This window comes from Crinia signifera, chromosome 19, assembly GCF_055691185.1.
Source record: "Crinia signifera chromosome 19, ASM5569118v1, whole genome shotgun sequence".
Classification (NCBI taxonomy): domain Eukaryota; kingdom Metazoa; phylum Chordata; class Amphibia; order Anura; family Myobatrachidae; genus Crinia; species Crinia signifera.
Window position 1 is genome coordinate 91,507,952 of NC_139226.1, and position 20,150 is coordinate 91,528,101.

At 41.5% G+C, this 20,150-nt stretch overlaps 1 protein-coding gene across 1 annotated transcript; it reads right to left on the minus strand.

The window, feature by feature from the left end:
* Positions 1-504: 504 nt before the first annotated feature.
* LOC146041586 (olfactory receptor 5V1-like) lies at positions 505-7,827 on the minus strand. Its single transcript, XM_083161534.1, has 2 exons — positions 7,768-7,827; positions 505-1,458 (listed from the first exon to the last, which is right to left on the minus strand). Exons 1-2 carry the CDS (start codon positions 7,825-7,827, stop codon positions 505-507), a joined length of 1,014 nt encoding a protein of 337 aa, XP_083017660.1.
* Between the last annotated feature and the right edge of the window lie 12,323 nt (positions 7,828-20,150).

A 20,150-nucleotide genomic window follows, 5' to 3' on the forward strand; every position in this document is an offset into this window, starting at 1 on the left:
TGACCCATAAACATGCATAGTCATACGATAATTAGCTCTATTTTTTGATGTACGATCTCGTAATGTTTCAACATCAATATCGCAATTTTGTTTAAGCAGTTGGCTCAAAAATTCTACTTTTTTTTTTAAAAGGCTTTTTATTGCCAGTAGAATATTTACTCATTCTAACTTCTTGAATAAAATGTAAACAAAATTGACAAAAAGGTGTTTTTTATTACAATTTTGAAAAAGTGGACTAAATAGCAAATGTGTTTTTTTAAATAAATCCCACAGATAAATAATTTGCGTTTGTTGGTTCAGAATTTATCCATGTTTCCAAATTAGTTTTATATACTTAAAAATGAAAATATATATTGCTTTTATAAATTAATTTAATATGTTATAATATATTAAATTAATTTATAAAACCAACTTAATATATTATAATTTTTAAGTATATACTTTAAAAAGTAAATGTATATACTTAAAAATGGTAATATATTAAATTGAAAAGTAAAAGCTTTTTTATCTATAAGTCATAAAATAAAAGCATCTGATTTTTTTTCTCAAGGCCCCTTTGACTTCTTTGTTCCTCAGGCAGTAGATAATGGGATTTACAAGTGGAGTCAAAATGCTGTACAAGATAGAAGCCAAGCGCTCAACTTCCAAAGAGTAACCTGAAGGTCCAACATAGTTAAAGTTAGCTGTCCCGTAGAAAATGGTCACAACGATGAGGTGGGAGGAACATGTTGAGAATGCTTTCCATCGACCTTCGGAAGACTTGATTTTCAGAATCATGGAGATGATGTGGACATACGATATGACAATGTAAAGGAATGGAGTAAAACCAAGAAATATACTGACAACATACAACAATATTTTGCTGGTAATGGTTGAATTGCAAGCCACTTGTATGAGTGGGGGTACATCACAGTAGAAATGATTGATGCTCTGTTCCGCCTGACAGAACGTGAGGTTTATGGTCATGACTGTATGGATAATGGAGTTTAAGAATCCGCACAGCCATGACAATGCAGCAAGACTGGCGCAGACTTTGTTGCTCATGACTACATGATAATGTAGTGGGTTACATATGGCAATGAACCGGTCGTACGCCATGATGGCCAACAGAATACACTCTGTTCCTCCTAGTGATACAAATAGATACAACTGTAGAATACATTTGCTGAAAGAAATCTTTCTGTTGCCTGTGATGCAGTTATATAACATGACGGGAAGTGTGACAGATGAGTAACAGATGTCCAACAAGGACAGATTACTCAGGAAAAAAAACATTGGAGTGTGAAGTTTTGGTTCTATCCTAATAATGGCAAAAATGCAGCAATTACCAAACAAGATACTACAGTAAATAATAAAAAACAAAATAGTGATAAAAACCCGTTCATCTGAAAAATTGAGCAATAAGAAATTCCTAAGTTTTGTCTGGTTTCCATGTTTTTGTATTTCAATAAATGGCATCTGAAAAATAGAGTGAAAATCAGCAAAAGAAAATCCATTTTCGACAGTTAGTGCAATGGAAATGACTATTTACATTCACAATATACTAACTGCCTACTAACGCATGATTATTATACTAACTATTGTATATGGCGCCACAAAGGTTCCATAGTTCCACTTTCTACGGGACAGCTAACTTTAACTATGTTGGACCTTCAACATGGAAGTTGAGTAGGGATTTAATATACATAGTACATTGTAGATGAAACATGATAGACAGACTTACAACTGTACACATACATATACACTACAAATATATATAATGACACAATTCTAATCTACAGATTTCATAATTGCAAGGAGCATAGGGAAGGAGAGAGGGCACTGCATATGAGAGCTCACATCTAGAGAGACTGTTGGTTGACACAAAGGTAGAAGAAACCAGTTGAGAATCGCTGAGGCATTGGGGAAAAAGATGGGTTGTTGTAATGCATGAAGAGATGATTTCTAAGGAGACGTTTGATGACTGGGAAACGGAGAGTGGTTAGTAGAGCATGGGGAAGAATATGGGAAAAGTCCTGGACTCAGACATGGATGAAGGGGTCCTGGGAACATAAGAGCTGGCAGTCATTGCAAGAATGCCTGAGTAATGTATATGTAAGCTATTGTATGAGAGGGCTAGTTTAGCCAAATGGGCAGTGTGGAAGTAGGCATTGGGGGACCGCTGGACCAGAGAGATGATAGGGGATATGGCAGGTGGCAGGAAAAGAAGAGATGGTCATGGACTTCAAGGTGGAAGGAACCAAAAGGTCCTTAAGTGATGTGAGGCTTCACTGCAGATTGATTTGATATTCATGGTAAACTGTGATGTCATGGCAAGTGCGGAGAGTGAAGCAGGTAGCTTGGGAGTGCTGGGGAAGTTGAAATTGGAAAAAAGTGGATTTTAAGGGAAACAGATTTATTATAAGAATTCTTAACAAGTAAAGTAAAAGAGTTATAATGTAGATAATTACTTTAGAATGAAAGGAGTCTATTAGAGGGGCTTAGCAATTTTTGAAAATGGTTTTTCAGATTGGGGGTTGGGCTGAGATGAGGAAGGAGGTGTTGTAGACCCATAATTAGAAATGAGAGCAGTATAATCTAGAGTAGGGGTAAGGGATTGATCCTAATGGGGACTGGGGGTTAGATCAGGTAGGAACCGGTAGAGATGGGTGAGCAGAAAGAGGAGAATAAAGTAAGGTGATCAAGAGTGTTGAGATTACAACTAGTCTCTATAGGGGTAGTGTGAATAGGGAAATACACTAAAAGAGAAGAAGTAGTGGTCAGAGAGAAGAAGTAGGTATTGGTTAATATCAGAAACAGCAATGTAGTGATAGAAAATCAAATAGGGAAGTGATAATTGTGGGGGAGAAGAATAGGTACATTGAGAGAAGCCAAATTAGGAGGTAAGGGTATAATTTTAAGGTAGCAGGATTGGTGAAGTTGTCTATTGCGGATTTAAAAGTCTTCTGCTAACACGTTACTTGGTGGTGGTCTGTCACCAAACACTATTATTCCATTCAACTCTTGCAGTCCTAACAAGGGTCTTCTTGTTTATAAACGTTAAATGTTAATTACCTTTCGTCAGCAATAGGTTGTACAGTAGATTGTAATTATGACTAACACCTAACAGAGACAAGAAACAAATTTGATTTTAGAATTTGGTTAAATAATATATATATTTTTTTGATCACTTTAAGTCCCAATTCCTAAACAATTACTATCACCCCCCATTAGCCATTAGTTTATCATTTCTGTTTTTCAGCACAAAAGTTAAATATAGGTAGTAGAATGATACCAAAAAAGGATTGTGTTCCAGATGTTGTAAAAAAGATCATCACACACTGTGTAACACTTTGAAAGATCTATTATTAACATGGCAAAAAGTAATCTAAAAAAGAAAGCCTAAATAAGACACGGGGAAGTTAATAGGATGACTTGTTTTCTGTATCCTATCCTTGTGTATATGGTACATACATTAGCAACTGCTGCTGCCCATGGGGCACATTTATCATTGGATCGCATATACAATGAGATCTGGGCGTCATTTACCGCCTAGGATCACATTGCAATATGCAATCCTTTCGGTTGAATTTATCAACCTGCAGACTCAGGGACAGGGGACGCGCTTACCTCTGACCCGTCTGACCACTCTATAAGGGAGCTGCCGGGGGAGATCAGGGGAAATCGGGGCCGACTTGAGCTTAGGACTTACAGTGAAGAAAAAATCTTATACTCTAGGGAAGTGACTTTCAACCTCTTGTGGTACAACAACAAAAAATTTTAAAATTGCTAAGGCACACCTTCAGACCCCCATAAAACAAACAAACAAACCCCTTGGACCCCATATGAAAACAAATGTCACATTGATCCCCACATAAAAAACAATCAATTGCATTGTCCCCCATAGAACACAAAAAGGAAACACATTGATCCTCAGATGAACACAGTACAGTCTGTGCTAAGCTTACCTCTTAAAGAACACTGGAGAGATCTTTTGCCACTGCCAATTGTTTTTAGTGTGTAGTGACCCAGGGCTTAGAATTACAAAATGCCTACATTTTGTAATTCTCCTACATTTTCCTCCTGGTACTCTGGTTTCCTCCCACAATCCAAAAATATACTGGTAGGCTAATTGGCTCCAAACAAACAAAAAATAACCCGAGAATGTCTGTGTGTGCGTGTATATGTGATAGATTGTAAGCTCCACTGGGGCAGGGACTGATGTGAATGTTCACATATTCTCTGTAAAGCGCTGCGGAATATGTATGCGCTATATATATGACACTGTTAAAAAATAAATAAACAATACATATGAACATCATAGGAGTCATTGCCTAGCTGCCATTATGTTCTCCTAGGACAGCTCATCACCTATCTCCCTGTGACTCATCTTCTTTAAATTTGATTCATGTCCTATGCAGTCTCCTGGCAGCTTCTTAAGAAACGAGCCCTTGAACCCGGACACCAGGACTGACACTGACACCATTGATGTGAGAGAGGGAGCCAGGGGCGTAACTAGAACCTTGCGGGCCCCATAGCAAAAATCCTGAAAGGGCCCCCTCCAGAGTGAGGATCAAAAAGTGTCTAGTAGAGAGAGAGGGAGATGGGGGTGATCAGGAGATAGTTCCTCATGCAAAAAGAGGGAATGAGTGAAAGAGAAGGGAGTGCATGGGAGAAAAACAGGAGTGGGTTAGAGAGAGTGGGAGGCACAAGAGAGAAAGGGAGGGGTGCGAGCAAAATGTCATGGAGAAAGAAATAAAGTAGGGATCAAGAGAGCGTGTCAGGTAGAGAGGGGGTGTCAGGTAGAGAGATAGTGAGAGGGTGTCTGTGAGAGAAAGGTGGAGAGACAGGGAGTGAGAGAAGGTGTCAGGGAGAGGGCTGTCAGGTAGAGAGGTAGAGAGTGGGTGTCTGCGAGAGAAAGGTGGAGAGACAAGGAGTGAGAGACAGTGCCAGGTAGAGAGAGATGTGAGGGAGAGGGAAGAAAAAGAGAGGGGAAATATGGGGAAAGAGATGGGGTTCAGAGAGACAGAGGAGGAAAAGAGGGGCAGAGAAAGATGAAGATATAAGTGACAGAAATGGAGGTGGAGTGATAGAGTGTTAAGAGAAACAGGGATAGAGTAGGGTAGAGAGGGTGGGGTGAGGAAGCATGTGAAGGAGAAAAACAAAAAAAGGAGAGAGCAGGTGAGCGAAGGTCAGGGAGGGAGAGGTTGGGGAGAGCACAGGAGGGAAAAAAAAAAGACTAGAAAGAGCAAAGGAGCGCAGGGGAGAGATGGCAGGGGTGGAGGAGCACATGAGGGATACAGAAAAGGAGAGAGCGCAGGGGACTACAGGAGAGAGGGAAGGAGTAGGGGAGCATGGGAGGGAGAGCCAGGCATCTTTTACTTCCATATTTAATCCTTCCTCCTCCACCAGAGGGTACCTTGCCCCCCCTCCTCTCCCCCCCAAAACCGGGCACTTTGCACCAAATCCCCCACTCACCTCTGTGTCACCTACATCCCCGCACATACACTGCTGCAGCCGGGTCTTATGCTACCCTGGTCATCACTGCCTCAAGGACTCCTGCGCTGCCATCGCTCCTTCTGGTCCCCAGGTCAGTGCTGCTGCTGCCATTGACCTCCTGTTCTCCAGGTCATTGCCGCAGCCAGGCCTCCTCCCCTGGTCACCGCTGCCACCAGGTCTCCTGCGCTGCCACCGCGCCTCCTGCTCCCTAGGTCAGTGCTGCTGCTGCCGCCGTCCTCCTGTTCTCCGGGTCCTCGCCGCAGCCAGGCCTCCTCCCCTGGTCACCGCTGCCGCCAGGACTCCTGCGCTGCCTGCCACCGCGCCTTCTGCACCCCAGGTAAGTGCTGCTACCGCCGGCCTCCTATTCTCCGGGTCATCTCTGCAGCCAGGCCTCCTCCTCCTCCCCTGTTCACTGCCGCTGCCAGGGATGAGTATTGTGCGCTCCCGCTGGGCCTTCTGCTGGTATCCTGCAGATCCCCTGCGTAGTGCATACACAGGCGCCGGAAGCAAGAAGACAGGTCAGGTGGGGAGGAGCCCCGGCTGCTGAGCATAGGGAAACACTCGGCGTAGTTTGTAAAAGAGAATGAAAAAAAAAACTGCAAGAGGGTGCAGGGGATAGCCTGCTGGGTCCACGGGCCCCCCAAACCGCCGGGCCCCATAGCAGTTGCACCCCCTGCACCCTCTATAGTTACTGGAGGGAGCAACAGCAGCCGCCACCAACCAATGATGATTAGCAGATGACAGGAGAAGGAGGGGTCAGCAGCCAGATCTGGATCCGCTAACATCTTATTCTTATTCTTATTCTGGTTCACTCTCTGAGGCAAATTCCTTCTGAAATGGACAAAACCATGTGCCAAGGTTGGGCAGATGTAACTTGTGCAGAGAGAATTAGATTTAAGTTGGGGTTTACTTCAAAGTAAGATCTATATTGCAGTATAAAAATAAAGCAGTCAGTATGTTCCCTGCAGAGAAACAAAATAACCCACCCAAATCTAACTCTATCAAGTTACATCTACCCCCTCTGCAGTGCACATGGTTTTGTCCATTTGAGAAGGAAAGGGTTAAAAACCCATGCGATCTGCATGCAATATGCAGGGGTGCCGAGAGGGGGGGGGAGCAGGTACAGTTTACCCGGGCCCGGGCCTGTCAGGGGGGCCCAGGTCTGGACACACAGGTTTTTTTTTATTTGTGGCATAATATGTGTGGTATTATATGTAATAGACATTACAGTGTGTGGCATAATATGCAATGAGCATTACAGTGTGTGGCATAACGTGTAATGAGCATTATGGCATGTGGTATAATATGTAATGGGTGTGTGACATGGGTAATAGGCATTACGGTGTACATTTTTGTCCTTGTATCCACCTTGGAAGCAGTGGCGTAACAAGGGTCCGCAGAATGTGCGCGGAGATCCGTCTGTGGGGGCCCCACCAAGTTGTTGTACTGGGGCCCAGGATTTCTCTCGGCGGCCCTGGCAATATGCATGCAATCCCGATGAGATTTTGACTATATAGTCAAAATCTCATGCAGATTGTACCAGTGTGTACACACCATTATTGTTTGTTGTAGCAAATCACACTTTTTCGCTGTTTTTTTTTTTTTTTTCAAAATCACATTTTATTATTGATAAATAAAAAAATAATTAATTTGCTTAATGTTTGTTCCAGGAATGTAGTACTTTTTTTTTAAATGAAAAGGAACATCATTTACATATCAAACAATTTACTTTTGATCTGATAGTCAAGATATTTACATGTTTTGTACATGTGCTATGTATTGTTATCAGGGCCAGATTAAAGCAGGGGTCAGTACCCCTGGGCCCCCTCTAGTTACTTCAGGATGATTTACATTTTCTGAAATTTTCCACCAAGCACAATCAGATTATCAATAAATTTGACCATCTACACATGACTGGATTTGTCAACTTTGTACATAGTATTATTAAAAAAAAAAAAAAAACACATACCCCCCCCCCCCCCCCTCCCCATCAGATTACATTTTCAGACAGACAACCTTATTCAGAGATGGATGGAAATGCAACGCTTGTGCTTTCATGCAAGTTGAAGGAAGGACAGCAGAAGATGCCTCAGTAGAAGAGACACCTCTTGCATGTAGTAGTGGTCTTAACACTGCGACCAAAGTTACAAGCTCTTCCATGCAGATGGCAGCTGGGCTGCAAGACCAGGAAATTTGCATGGTAACAAACAGACCCCTGGCTCTCCCATCCCATCCCAGAAAATGGTACACCTCTGTTTCTAGGAACATTGGCCTCGCCTCACCTCACACCTTCATCCACTGCTGCTTGTCAATCAGGTCATGGAAGAGGAGAAATGTGGCAGAATCCATTCTGCGCTTTCATGCAGGCACAGTCCTCCCAACTATATGAAGCAGCTTGTGGTTTGTAAAAAAAATAATCAGCATTTCAATTGAACAGATCTATGTAGTGTCCAGCCACACATCCATTCCTGTGCAGCCTCACACTACATAGATCTGCTCAGCTGCAATGCTGAACACTTCTTTCACAGAGTATAAAGTGAGCTTCAAATAGTTAAAATTCTCTAGCTCTCTATACACTGTCAGAGAGCTCATGAATGCCTGACTGCAATAAAACAAGCGATGGGTTTGAATCCCAGGTATGTCAACATCTTGTAATAAAGGACAGTGTGACTGAATAACAAACAATAAGCAATAAATAAAAAATATTCATATAAACAATACAAAAATAATGTGATTATACCAACCTCAGAAATCCTGAGCAAAATTCTTTGTGGCATAGAAAGAAAAATTAAAACATCTATACATCTATTTTATTAAACTGTGATACATTCATCTACTAGTCTATATTATAGAATACTTTAAATGCCTGCTTTCTACTATTGCTGCACAATTACTAGTATAAACTAGGTCTATAAAACCAATGTAAGCATTTACACACCCTGCTCCTATCTAATGATGGCAGCTGGAGATTCCGAGTATTTAACATGAGAAAGCAGTCCACTGGGAAGGCTGACTCAGACTCCCATTGCCACTAAGGTCATAATTAAACCAATTGCACTAATGAAAAATAAACCAATATATGATTTAACACTTAAATAGATCATAAGGACACCATTTACAATATGTGAAACACTAAGGGCTAAATTTACTAAAGCATCTAAAAATTGAAAGTGGTGATGTTGCCCAATCAGATTATGTCTATCATTTATCTATTGCATTATAAAAACGCTAGACGCAATCTGATAGGTTGCTTTAGTCGGCAACACCGTTTTTTAAATTTTAGAAGCTTTTGTAAATTTACCATTATGGAGACTAATCTATATAAATATCCAGGAGGCTAGTGTGACAAAGAGCAGTAACCGTGAAAGACTGGAGACTAGAGTGAAAGGGGGTAGAATGCTGGAAAGACAGGAGGTAAGAGCATAGGCGAATCTAGAATTATGGTAATGGGTGGTCCCAGATCTAGACATAAAAGCAGGGGGTCCTTTGCGCGGCGTAGCCGCGCGCCAAAAAAGGGGGACTGGCCCCATGGGACGGAGGCGTGGCATCACAAAAAGGGGTGTGGTATTACACTTTAGACCATACACAGTAATGCCCATTACACATTTTAGCAAACTCCGTAATACCCATTACACATAAAGCCACACGCCGTAATGCCAATTACACATAAGGCCACACACCATAATGCCCATTACACATTGTGCCACACATCATGATGCCCATTACATACTATATAACAAACCGTAATGCCCATTACATATTTGCCACATAAGTGCTGCTTACCTACGTGCTCCTTGCTAGGGGGTTCTTGCTTGATGGCACCATAGTACCCATTACACATGATGCCGCACACCATAGTACCCATTACACATGATGCCGCACACCATAGTACCCATTACACATGATGCCGCACACCATAGTACCCATTACACATGATGCCGCACACTATAGTACCCATTACACATGATGCCGGACACCATAGTACCCATTACACATGATGCCGCGCACCATGGTACCCATTACACATGATGCTGCACACATAATGCCCCTTACACAAGATGCTGCACACATAATGCTCTTACACATGATGCTGCACACATAATGCCCCTTCCACATGATGCTGCACACCGTCATGCCCCTTACACATTAAGCCACACATAATGGCGGTATGTGGGGGCATAATGCCCCCACATACCGCCACTTGTAGCATCCCTTAAGCAATGCCCCCAAAAGTGCCACTTACTGTAAATTTTTATATGAGCCTTCGCTGCTGCTGCAGAGATGGAAAGCGGTGCAGCTGCATCTATGGGGAGAGGAGCAGAGCGCAGCGCAGAGCACGCTCCCACTCCCCTCCTAGTGTCCCCTCTAGCCGAGTGGACATTTGAAATATTGTGCGCGCTGTTGTTGTGCGTGACGTCGGGGGAGCACGCCGGGCGCCGGCACCACATGATTAAAGGGGGGGGGTGGGTTGAGGAGAAAGCGGGGAGAAGAATTGGAGCGGAAGCTGCAGGGGTGACAGTGATTGACAGCTGGGCAGAGAGCAGGGGGCTGCCCGGCTGTATTCAGAGCACTGCAGGTCACGGCTGTTTGAAATAATACCCCTTTCACAACAGAAAATGCAGGGATTTACCCGGGTATATTGTCTCAGAATCATGCAGGGACATTCCCAGGCTGACCTCTTATACACCAGCCTTGTCCCTGCATTTTCTGGTGTGAGGGGGAGAGACAACCACTCCCCTCTCCCTACCCCCCTTTAACCAACCAGCTCTATCTTCGGAACCAAATGACCCATTTACAGGAGACCAGTATCATATTGAAGAACTTTTGAGTTGGCTTCGAATGATTTTGGTCCCGTGAATCTGGGCTGTTTGGTTCCAGAGAAATCTGTCCTCAAAGTACATAAACATGTCATGAAATTACATTTAAGAAATGAAAAAGAAAAAGGTTTAACCTCAATATCCCTGGAACCAATTAACCCATATGGATCGAGCCTGGTATCAGATTGAAGGCCCAGCGATTTGGATTCGACTGAGATCAACCTCGAGCTTCAGTGATGCCGAAGGGGGAACTGGCAGCCGATTAACTGGGTGGGGGTCCGAATTAGCGGGTCCCATGTTATCCTATAGGGAAAACGTTCCAGCTTTGCCTGGCAGTATCTCTGGTTCCCAGGGGGCTAGAGACACGGGGCTGGGCTCGTTGGAAAGCCCCATCCCTCAGCTACAAAATGGGCTAATGGGTGGTCCTGTGCACCCCCGGACCACCCCCTAGATTCGCCTATGGGTAAGAGTGACAAGGGGGCAGGAGGCTGGAGTGACAGAGGACAGGGGGTTGGAAAGACAGGTTGTAGGAGGCTGAAAAGACAAGAGGCAAAAGGCTGGAGTGCAGTGGCGTATTTAGGGGGGAGCTGGGGGGGGGGCACCCGGGCATGTGCCCCCCTGTCATTTCTAACATAGCCCCCGGGAACTGGAGCTACCGCCGGGCAAAGGTGGAATGTTTTCCCTACAGGATGACATGGGTCCCGCTAATTCCGACCCCCAGCTGGTTCTGATGGCTGCCAGTTCCCCCATCCCCCCCTGGCATCACAAAAGCTTGTGGTTGATCTAATTTGAACGTAAATTGCTGGGCCTTCAATCTGATATCAGGCTGGTCCATATGGGTCAATTGGTTACAGAGCTATTGCAGATGAACCGATTTTTTTTTCTGAAAAGTAATTTCATGGCTGTTCATGTTTTTTGAGGGCAGATTTCTCTGGAATCAAATGGCCCAGTTTCGCAGGACCAAAATAATTCAAAACCCACTCAAAAAATCTTCAATATGATACTGGTATCATGAAATTGGGTCATTTGGTTCAGAAGACATACTGTAGCTGGTTAAATGATACAGCTGGTTAAGGGAGGGGGGTGGTCTCTCCCCCTCACACCAGAAAATGCAGGGACTAGGCTGGTGTAAAAGGGGCCAACCCAGGAATGTCCCTGCATGATCCTGGGACCATATTCCAAGGTTAGTCCCTGCATTTTCTGAGGTGAAAGGGGTATTATTTCATATAGCTGGGACATGGAGTGATCTGGATACAGCCGTGCAGCCCCCCGCTCACTGCCCAGCTGTCAATGGCTGTCACTTCTGCCCAGCAGCAGCTGTCCCCCAGTTACCATGAGCATGTATTCCCCCTTGGCAATGAGCATGTAATCCTACATGGCAACGAGCATGGAACCCCTGGCAATGAGCATGTAGGTGAGCAGCACTGATGTAGCATAATTTTTGATAGGCATTATGGTTTTTGGCATAATACGTAATGGACATTACGGTGAATGGGACACTGTGTGAGAGAAGGAAGAGGCGCAAAGCAGTGCCTAGAGTGACTGGCCGGGCTGAATATATCCGAAGCCGGGTCGCATATATCCGGAGCCAGGTCATACGAGGGGAAGGACACCGGGAAACATTCTGGGTCCGGGTCTGATACCTGATGAAGAGGAGTGACTAGTGGTGCAGGTCCAGGTCCAGGGGGGTGAAGTGTCCGGTCTCCAGGCAGGGAGGAGTGCTGTCACCAGACAGAGAAAGGAGGAAGAAGGAGGCTGCCGGTAACAGCAAGTGCAGTATCAGATAACTGATAGCAGTATTGCTATCAGCATTTTATTGTATTATATATTGCATTGTATGAGCTGTTCTCTCTCTTGTTTCTCTCTTTTCTCTCTTTTCTACGCTGGGATCGGTATAGGTATAGGGATCTGTATAGGTGCATCAGCACTGCCATGAGCAATTCTCTCTTTAGTCTCTTCTCTTCCTTCCTTCACTATTATAAATAGTATTTATTTCACTCTATAATTATTATTATTATTATTATTATAATTTTTTAACTTATATCGGTATAGGTATATAGGTGTCCATATAGATTCCCATCAGTAGTCATAGCTCCTGGATAGTATCCACTCATTAAAGTCTAATATAGCATAATATAATATAGTATAATATAATATAGTATAATATATTACACCGCTAAAGTAGCGGTAGTACTCACCCTAATATGACCATGAGTGTGGTCGGCAATCTCACTCAGTGCGTATCTTGCCAGATATATGCACACTTGGATCTCAGATTTGTGATCTAAAGCAGACCATCGAAACTCTGAGGGACATTGCCAAATTAGAAAAAAGCTTTTGCCTCTCGGTGGAAACTTTGGAGGATCAGGGGGCATTAGCAAAAGATGAGGTGGGTGAGCCAGCTAGCTGGGTAATAGTCAGAATGGATAGTAGAAGGAGGAAGAGGCAGGCCAGTGCTGACTAGATTCCCCAGACTGGACAAAACTACTGCAGAATTTACTTAAAAACTGGTGGGGCCGGATGTGACCAGCACCTCTAGCAATCAGGGGACTGGCACATCAGGCTTAGTGGGGGCAGGGGAACCAAGAACAACAAGACAGTTGGTGGTGGTAGGGGATTCTTTCATCCATAAGACAGACAGGGCAATCTGCTATCAGGACCGTGATAGTCTGTTGTCTTCCAGGTGCTCGGGTACGGCACATCGCGGACCAGGTGGACAGATTACTGGGGGAGGGGCTGGGAAAGACACAGCGGTCATGGTGCATGTTGGCACAAGTGATCAAGTTAGTGGCAGGTGGGGTGTCCTTAAAAACGATTTCAGGGATTTAGGATATAAGTTAAAAGCAAGGACATCCAAGGTAATTTTTTCAGAAATATTACCTGTGTCGCGTGCTAGCCTAGGGAGACAGAGGGAACTTATGGAGGTGGGCATGGCTAAAGGGATGGTGTAGGAAAGAGAGGTTCGGGTTCCTAGAGCACTGGTCAGACTTTTCAAACAGGCACAAACGGATTGCACCTGAATGGAAAGGGGGCGGCGGTGCTGGGAGGCAGGATGGTTAGAAGGTTGGAGGAGAGTTTAAACTAGACATGGGGGGAATACATAGAAACTATGGGGGTGAAAGACAGAGTAATAAGGAATGGGTAAGCAAGAGAACGGAGGTTGGAGAAGGGGGGTCGGGGCGAAAAACTAGATTTAGTAAGAAATCAGTAGCACATTTAAACCTTAGCCAAAAAAAAGAGTAAACATAAACTGAAATGCTTGCTGGGAAATGCTTGGCAGGGAAACTTGGGGAACTGGAAACTGTGGCCACAAGGGATGATGGGATGATTATGATATAAATGGTATAACTGAAACATGGTGCAACGAGTCACAAAATTGGGCTCCAAACATGGAGGGGTATACCCTTTTCAGAAAAGACAGGGACAACAAAAGGGGTGTGTGCCTTTATGTAAGAAATAACTTCAAATCATGTTTAAAGGAAATGACCTCAGGGATGGATGAAGATAATACTGAGGCAGTGTAGGCAGAGATAACTGAAAATAACAAAAAAATCTAATAATAATATTTTAATAGGGGTATGAAATAAAAGGGATGAGTCTCTCCTTTTAAACCAAATAAAAAAATCATCAGATCAGGGGCAGGTATTAATTATGGGGAATTTTAACTTTCCAGATATTGACTGGACAAATGAGACGGGTAAGTCAGCAAAAAGCATTGGGTTCAGAAACTTACTAAAAGATCAGTTTATTACACAAACGGTTGACACACCAATACGTAATGGGGCATTGTTGGATTTAATATTAACTAACAACATAGATATAGTTTCAAATACCAAAGTAATAGAACATCTAGATAACAGTGACCATAATATGGTCTCACTGGAAATCGACTTCTGTAAACTACAACAAACAGGACCGGCAAAAATATTAAACTTTAGAAAAGCAAACTTCAAATTATTTAGGGACTCTTTAAAAGAAATTGAGTGGAAAGAGTTATTTGAGGGAAAAAATGTAGAGGAAATGTGGGATACACTGAGAAATGTACTCAAATCACCATTAAATACATCCCAAAATACAATAGGGGTAAAATCAATAAGAAAAACCCATCATGGTTGGACAAAGTAAAGACAGCAATTAACAATAAAACAAAAGCATTTAAATTTTACAAGGATAATGTGAATGAGGAGGCATTCAGTAAGTACAAAGAATGAAATAAAATTTGGGTACTTGTGTAGTTTCACGGCGGCAGTTAAGTAGTCAGCGTAGCATCCCTGTCAGAATGACCGTAGTGTTCCCGCGACCAGAGTAGTTAAAAGTAACGTAGTGTTTCCGCGAGCATCCCTGCCAGAATCAGCATAGCTTAGTGTTCCCATTGCAGGTGTGAATGTGTTCCTGAAACATCCCCACTATCCACGCCAGCATAGCCTGGCGGATAGCGCTAGTTATTTCTTAATCACTGCAGGGACACTGCCGCCAGCTTTATACACAGTGCCGCACGTACCCCCGTGGCATGGATGGACACCCCTGCGCGCTCCTGTCAGACGCCGGCACGGACCCCCCTTCCCGCTCCCCAGATGGCGCAGCAGGTACCTCCTCCCCGGGAACAGGGGCGCCCCCACCCCGACTCGCCTGGGGCAGGGTTGCTGTACCCTGATGCAATAGTTACTCAGACGCAGAAGAGTATCAGACGCTTCTGCATCTCAGATGCTCCTGCGTCTCAGACAGATGGAGCTCCTCTCCACCAGCGCCCACATGATCCCCTCTCCGCCGGAGAGGGGATCATGCGGGCGCCGGCGCTGTGTGATATGCTCTCACTAGGCTTGTCAAGGATGCCGAGAAAAGAGATGCAGTTTCAAGCAAGAGTACGGTGAGTAGCTGCCTCACGGGGAAACTATGCTGACTATGCAAGGTTGCCGCAGAGTCACTATGCTGACTATGCTCGGCAGCCATTGGGCTACCCTGATAACGTAGCTTAGCCTGCTGCCGTGAAACCGCACAAATAAGGCAGCCATTGGGCTACACTAATAATGTAGCTTCAAACGTAGCCTAAGCTGGCGCCGTGAAAGTACACAAGTACCAAAATTTGTAAAAGGGTAATCAAAGTAGCTAAATGGGAGAATGAAGAACGTATAGACGATGAGAGCAAAACCAATTCAAAACAGTTTTTTCAAAAACGAATAATTAAAGAAAACTTAGGCCCATTAAATAGAGATGTGCGGGCTCGGATTTCCCAGATCTGAGCCCGCACAAACGTCATCAATCCGAGCCCGGATCCAAGAGGCGCTCGGAGCTTCCCGCCTGACTAGGATCCGGGTGCGCAGGCAAAACGTGATTGCCTGGCGTCGGATTCTCGCAAGATCTGGACCGCTATATTAATAAGGAGCATCCGGCGCCATTTGTCATTCGTGATTTGAGGTTAGGGAGCTGTGTTTTTTTTGCTGCTGGGGCGAACGCCAGTGCCTACTAGTGTCACTGCCTGCTCTGCTCTCTGGTGGTGTGTGCTCTGCACTGCCAGTGGCTGGCTGCCAGCCCAGTCACTAGTACCTCTACCTGGCCACTTTTCTCAGACATGTGTATATGACTGTGCAGTGTGCACTGTTGTTAAACTTATTAACCACTTGTATACCAGTCTGCTAGTAAATCTGCTGTATAATACCTCCTTGCTGGTGTATTTTTTTACAGCCTTATATAACTAGTAAACATATTCTCTAATGGTGCATCTACTGTACGGAGTCTGACATATAAATATTAATAAATTAACAGTGTACTGGTGCATCTACTAATTAAAATAATATCTCTGCTGGTGCATATTAATTATACTGCTGTATATATAATATATCTCTGCTGGTGCCTAATTAATTATACTGCCATATATATAATATCTCTCTGGTAGTGCATAATTAATAATTATACTGCCATATAAAAATAATATCTCTCTGGTGGTGCCTAATTAATTATACTGCCGTATATATAATATTTCTCTGCTGGTGCCTAATTTATTATACTGCCGTATATATAATATCTCTCTGCTGATGCATAATTAATAATTATACTGCTGTATAAAAATAATATCTCTCTGCTGGTGCCTAATTAATTATACTGCCATCGATATAAAATCTCTCCTGTGGTGCCTAATTAAATATACTGCCGTATATATAATATATCTCTGGTGGTGCCTAATTAATTATACTGCCATATATATAATATCTCTCTGGTGGAACATAATTAATAATTATACTGCCGTATAATAATAATATCTCTCTGGTGGTGCCTAATTAATTATACTGCCGTATATATAATATCTCTCTGCTGGTGCCTAATTAATTATACTGCCGTATATATAATATCTCTATGCTGGTGCCTAATTAATTTACTGCCGTATATATATTATCTCTCTGGTGGTGCATAATTAAGAATTATACTGCCGTATAAAAAGAATATCTCTCTGCTGGTGCCTAATAAATTATACTGCTGTATATATAATATCTCTCTGGTGGTGCATAATTAATAATTATACTGCCGTATAAAAATAATATCTCTCTGGTGGTGCCTAATTAATTATATTGCCGTATAGATAATATTTCTCTGCTGGTGCCTAATTAATTATACTGCCGTATATATAATATCTCTTTGGTGGTGTCTAAATAATTTACTGCTGTGTATATAATATTTCTCGGCTGGTGCCTAATTAATTATACTGCCGTATTCATAATATCTATCTGGTGGTGCCTAATTTATTTACTGCTGTGTATATAATATCTCTCTGGTGGTGCATAATTAATAATTATACTGCCGTATAAAAATAATCTCTCTCTGCTGGTGCCTATTTAATTATACTGCCGTATATATAATATCTCTCTGCTGGTGCTTACTTAATTATACTGCCGTATATATAATATCTCTATGCTGGTGCCTAATTAATTTACTGCCGTGTATATATATATATATATATATATATATATATATATATACACTTAACATCGGCACTCACCTTTCCTAGTTTTGGGGTGCCCTATGGCTTGTGACCACATTGTTTAAACAGACATTGTAGGGGCTCTACGCACACTAAATTAACTGATAATAAATAGTGGAGATTTGGTTCATGAATTGATCAATGCATTTAAGCCTGCAGCCCCCTTCAAGGGACCCCACTTTTCTGCAGGTCCTAACACTATCGCTGAAAATGGCTACAATACACATAGCTATCACATCAATGTTTGATTCCAGGCATGCTATCTGGTCTGAAGCTCACCATAGCTTATGTTAACCATTTCCCTAGATGATTAGTGACAGGTGTGTTGGTAGCTGCTCACCTATAAAAGCAAAGTGTGCTGTGAGCTTCAGACCAGATAGCATGCCTGGAATCAAACATTGATGTGATAGCTATGTGTATTGTAGCCATTTTCAGCGATAGTGTTAGGACCTGCAGAAAAGTGGGGTCCCTTGAAGGGGGCTGCAGGCTTAAATGCATTGATCAATTCATGAACCAAATCTCCACTATTTATTATCAGTTAATTTAGTGTGCGTAGAGCCCCTACAATGTCTATATATATATATATATATATATATATATATATATATATATATATATATATATATATATATATATATATATTATCTCTCTGGTGGTGCATAATTAATAATTATACTACCATATAAAAATAATATCTACCTGCTGGTGCCTAATTAATTATACTGCTGTATATATAATATCTCTCTGGTGGTGCATAATTAATAATTATACTGCCGTATAAAAATAATATCTCTCTGCTGGTGCCTAATTAATTATACTGCCATATATAATATATTTCTCTGCTGGTGCCTAATTAATTATACTGCCGTATATATAATATCTCTCTGGTGGTGCCTAATTTATTTACTGCTGTGTATATAATATCTCTCTGGTGGTGCATAATCAATAATTATACTGCCGTATAAAAATAATATCTCTCTGCTGGTGCCTAATTAATTATACTGCCGTTTATATAATATCTCTCTGCTGGTGCCTAATTAATTATACTGCCGTATATATAATATCTCTCTGGTGTTGCCTAATTAATTTACTGCTGTATATATAATATCTCTCTGGTGTGCATAATTAAGAATTATACTGCCGTATAAAAATAATATCTCTCTGCTGGTGCCTAATTAATTTACTGCAATATATAAAATATCTCTCTGGTGGTGTATAATTAATTATAATTCCGTATATATAATATCTCTCTGGTGGTGCATAATTAATTTACTGCCATATATATAATATCTCTCTGGTGGTGCATAATTAAAAATGTAACTGCCGTATAAAAATAATATCTCTCTGCTGGTGCCTAATTAATTATACTGCTGTATATATAATATCTCTCTGGTGGTGCATAATTAATAATTATACTGCCGTATAAAAATAATATCTCTCTGGTGGTACCTAATTAATTATATTGCCATATATATAATATTTCTCTGTTGTGCCTAATTAATTATACTGCCGTATATATAATATCTCTCTGGTGGTGTCTAAATAATTTACTGATGTGTATATAATATTTCTCATCTGTGCCTAATTAATTATACTGCCATATTCTTAATATCTCTCTGGTGGTGCCTAATTTATTTACTGCTTTTGTATATAATATCTCTCTGGTGGTGCATAATTAATAATTATACTGCCGTATAAAAATTATATCTCTCTGCTGGTGCCTATTTAATTATACTGCCGTATAAAAATAATATCTCTCTGCTGGTGCCTATTTAATTATACTGCCGTATATATAATATCTCTCTGCTGGTGCTTAATTAATTATACTGCCGTATATATAATATCTCTATGCTGGTGCCTAATTAATTTACTGCCGTGTATATATATTATCTCTCTGGTGGTGCATAATTAATAATTATACTGCCATATAAAAATAATATCTCTCTGCTGGTGCCTAATTAATTATACTGCTGTATTTATAATATCTCTCTGGTGGTGCATAATTAATAATTATACTGCCGTATAAAAATAATATCTCTCTGCTGGTGCCTAATTAATTATACTGCCATATATAATATATTTCTCTGGTGGTGCCTAATTAATTATACTGCCGTATATATAATATCTCTCTGGTGGTGTCTAATTTATTTACTGCTGTGTATATAATAACTCTCTGGTGGTGCATAATCAATAATTATACTGCCGTATAAAAATAATATCTCTCTGCTGGTGCCTAATTAATTATACTGTCGTTTATATAATATCTCTCTGCTGGTGCCTAATTAATTATACTGCCGTATATATAATATCTCTCTGGTGTGTATAATTAAGAATTGTACTGCCGTATAAAAATAATATCTCTCTGCTGGTGCCTAATTAATTTACGGCCATATATATAATATCTCTTTTGTGGTGTATAAATAATTATACTTCCGTATATATAATATTTCTCTGGTGGTGCATAATTAATTTACTACCATATATATAATATCTCTCTGGTGGTGCATAATTACAAATTGAACTGCCGTATAAAAATAATATCTCTCTGCTGGTGCCTAATTAATTATACTGCCGTATATTTATAATATCTCTCTGGTGGTGCATAATTAATAATTATACTGCCGTATAAAAATAATATCGCTCTGCTGGTGCCTAATTAATTATACTTCCGTATATATAATATCTCTCTGGATTGTTCATAATTACTAATTATACTGCCGTATAAAAATAATATCTCTCTGCTGGTGCCTTATTAATTATACTGCTGTATATATATTATCTCTCTGATGGTGCATATACTGCCCTATATATAATACCTCTCTATTGGTGCATCTACTGCCGTACAAACTTGCACTCCAGTGGTGCTGTCCTGTGGTTTAATA

Bases quoted from the DNA above. Each gene is read 5' to 3' on its own strand.
- LOC146041586 (XM_083161534.1), bottom strand. From the start codon at position 7,827: ATGGATTCTGCCACATTTCTCCTCTTCCATGACCTGATTGACAAGCAG. The intron at 1,459-7,767 runs GTGTGAGGTGAG...TCTATTTTTCAG, and splicing joins ACAAGCAGCAGTGGATGAAG to ATGCCATTTATTGAAATACA.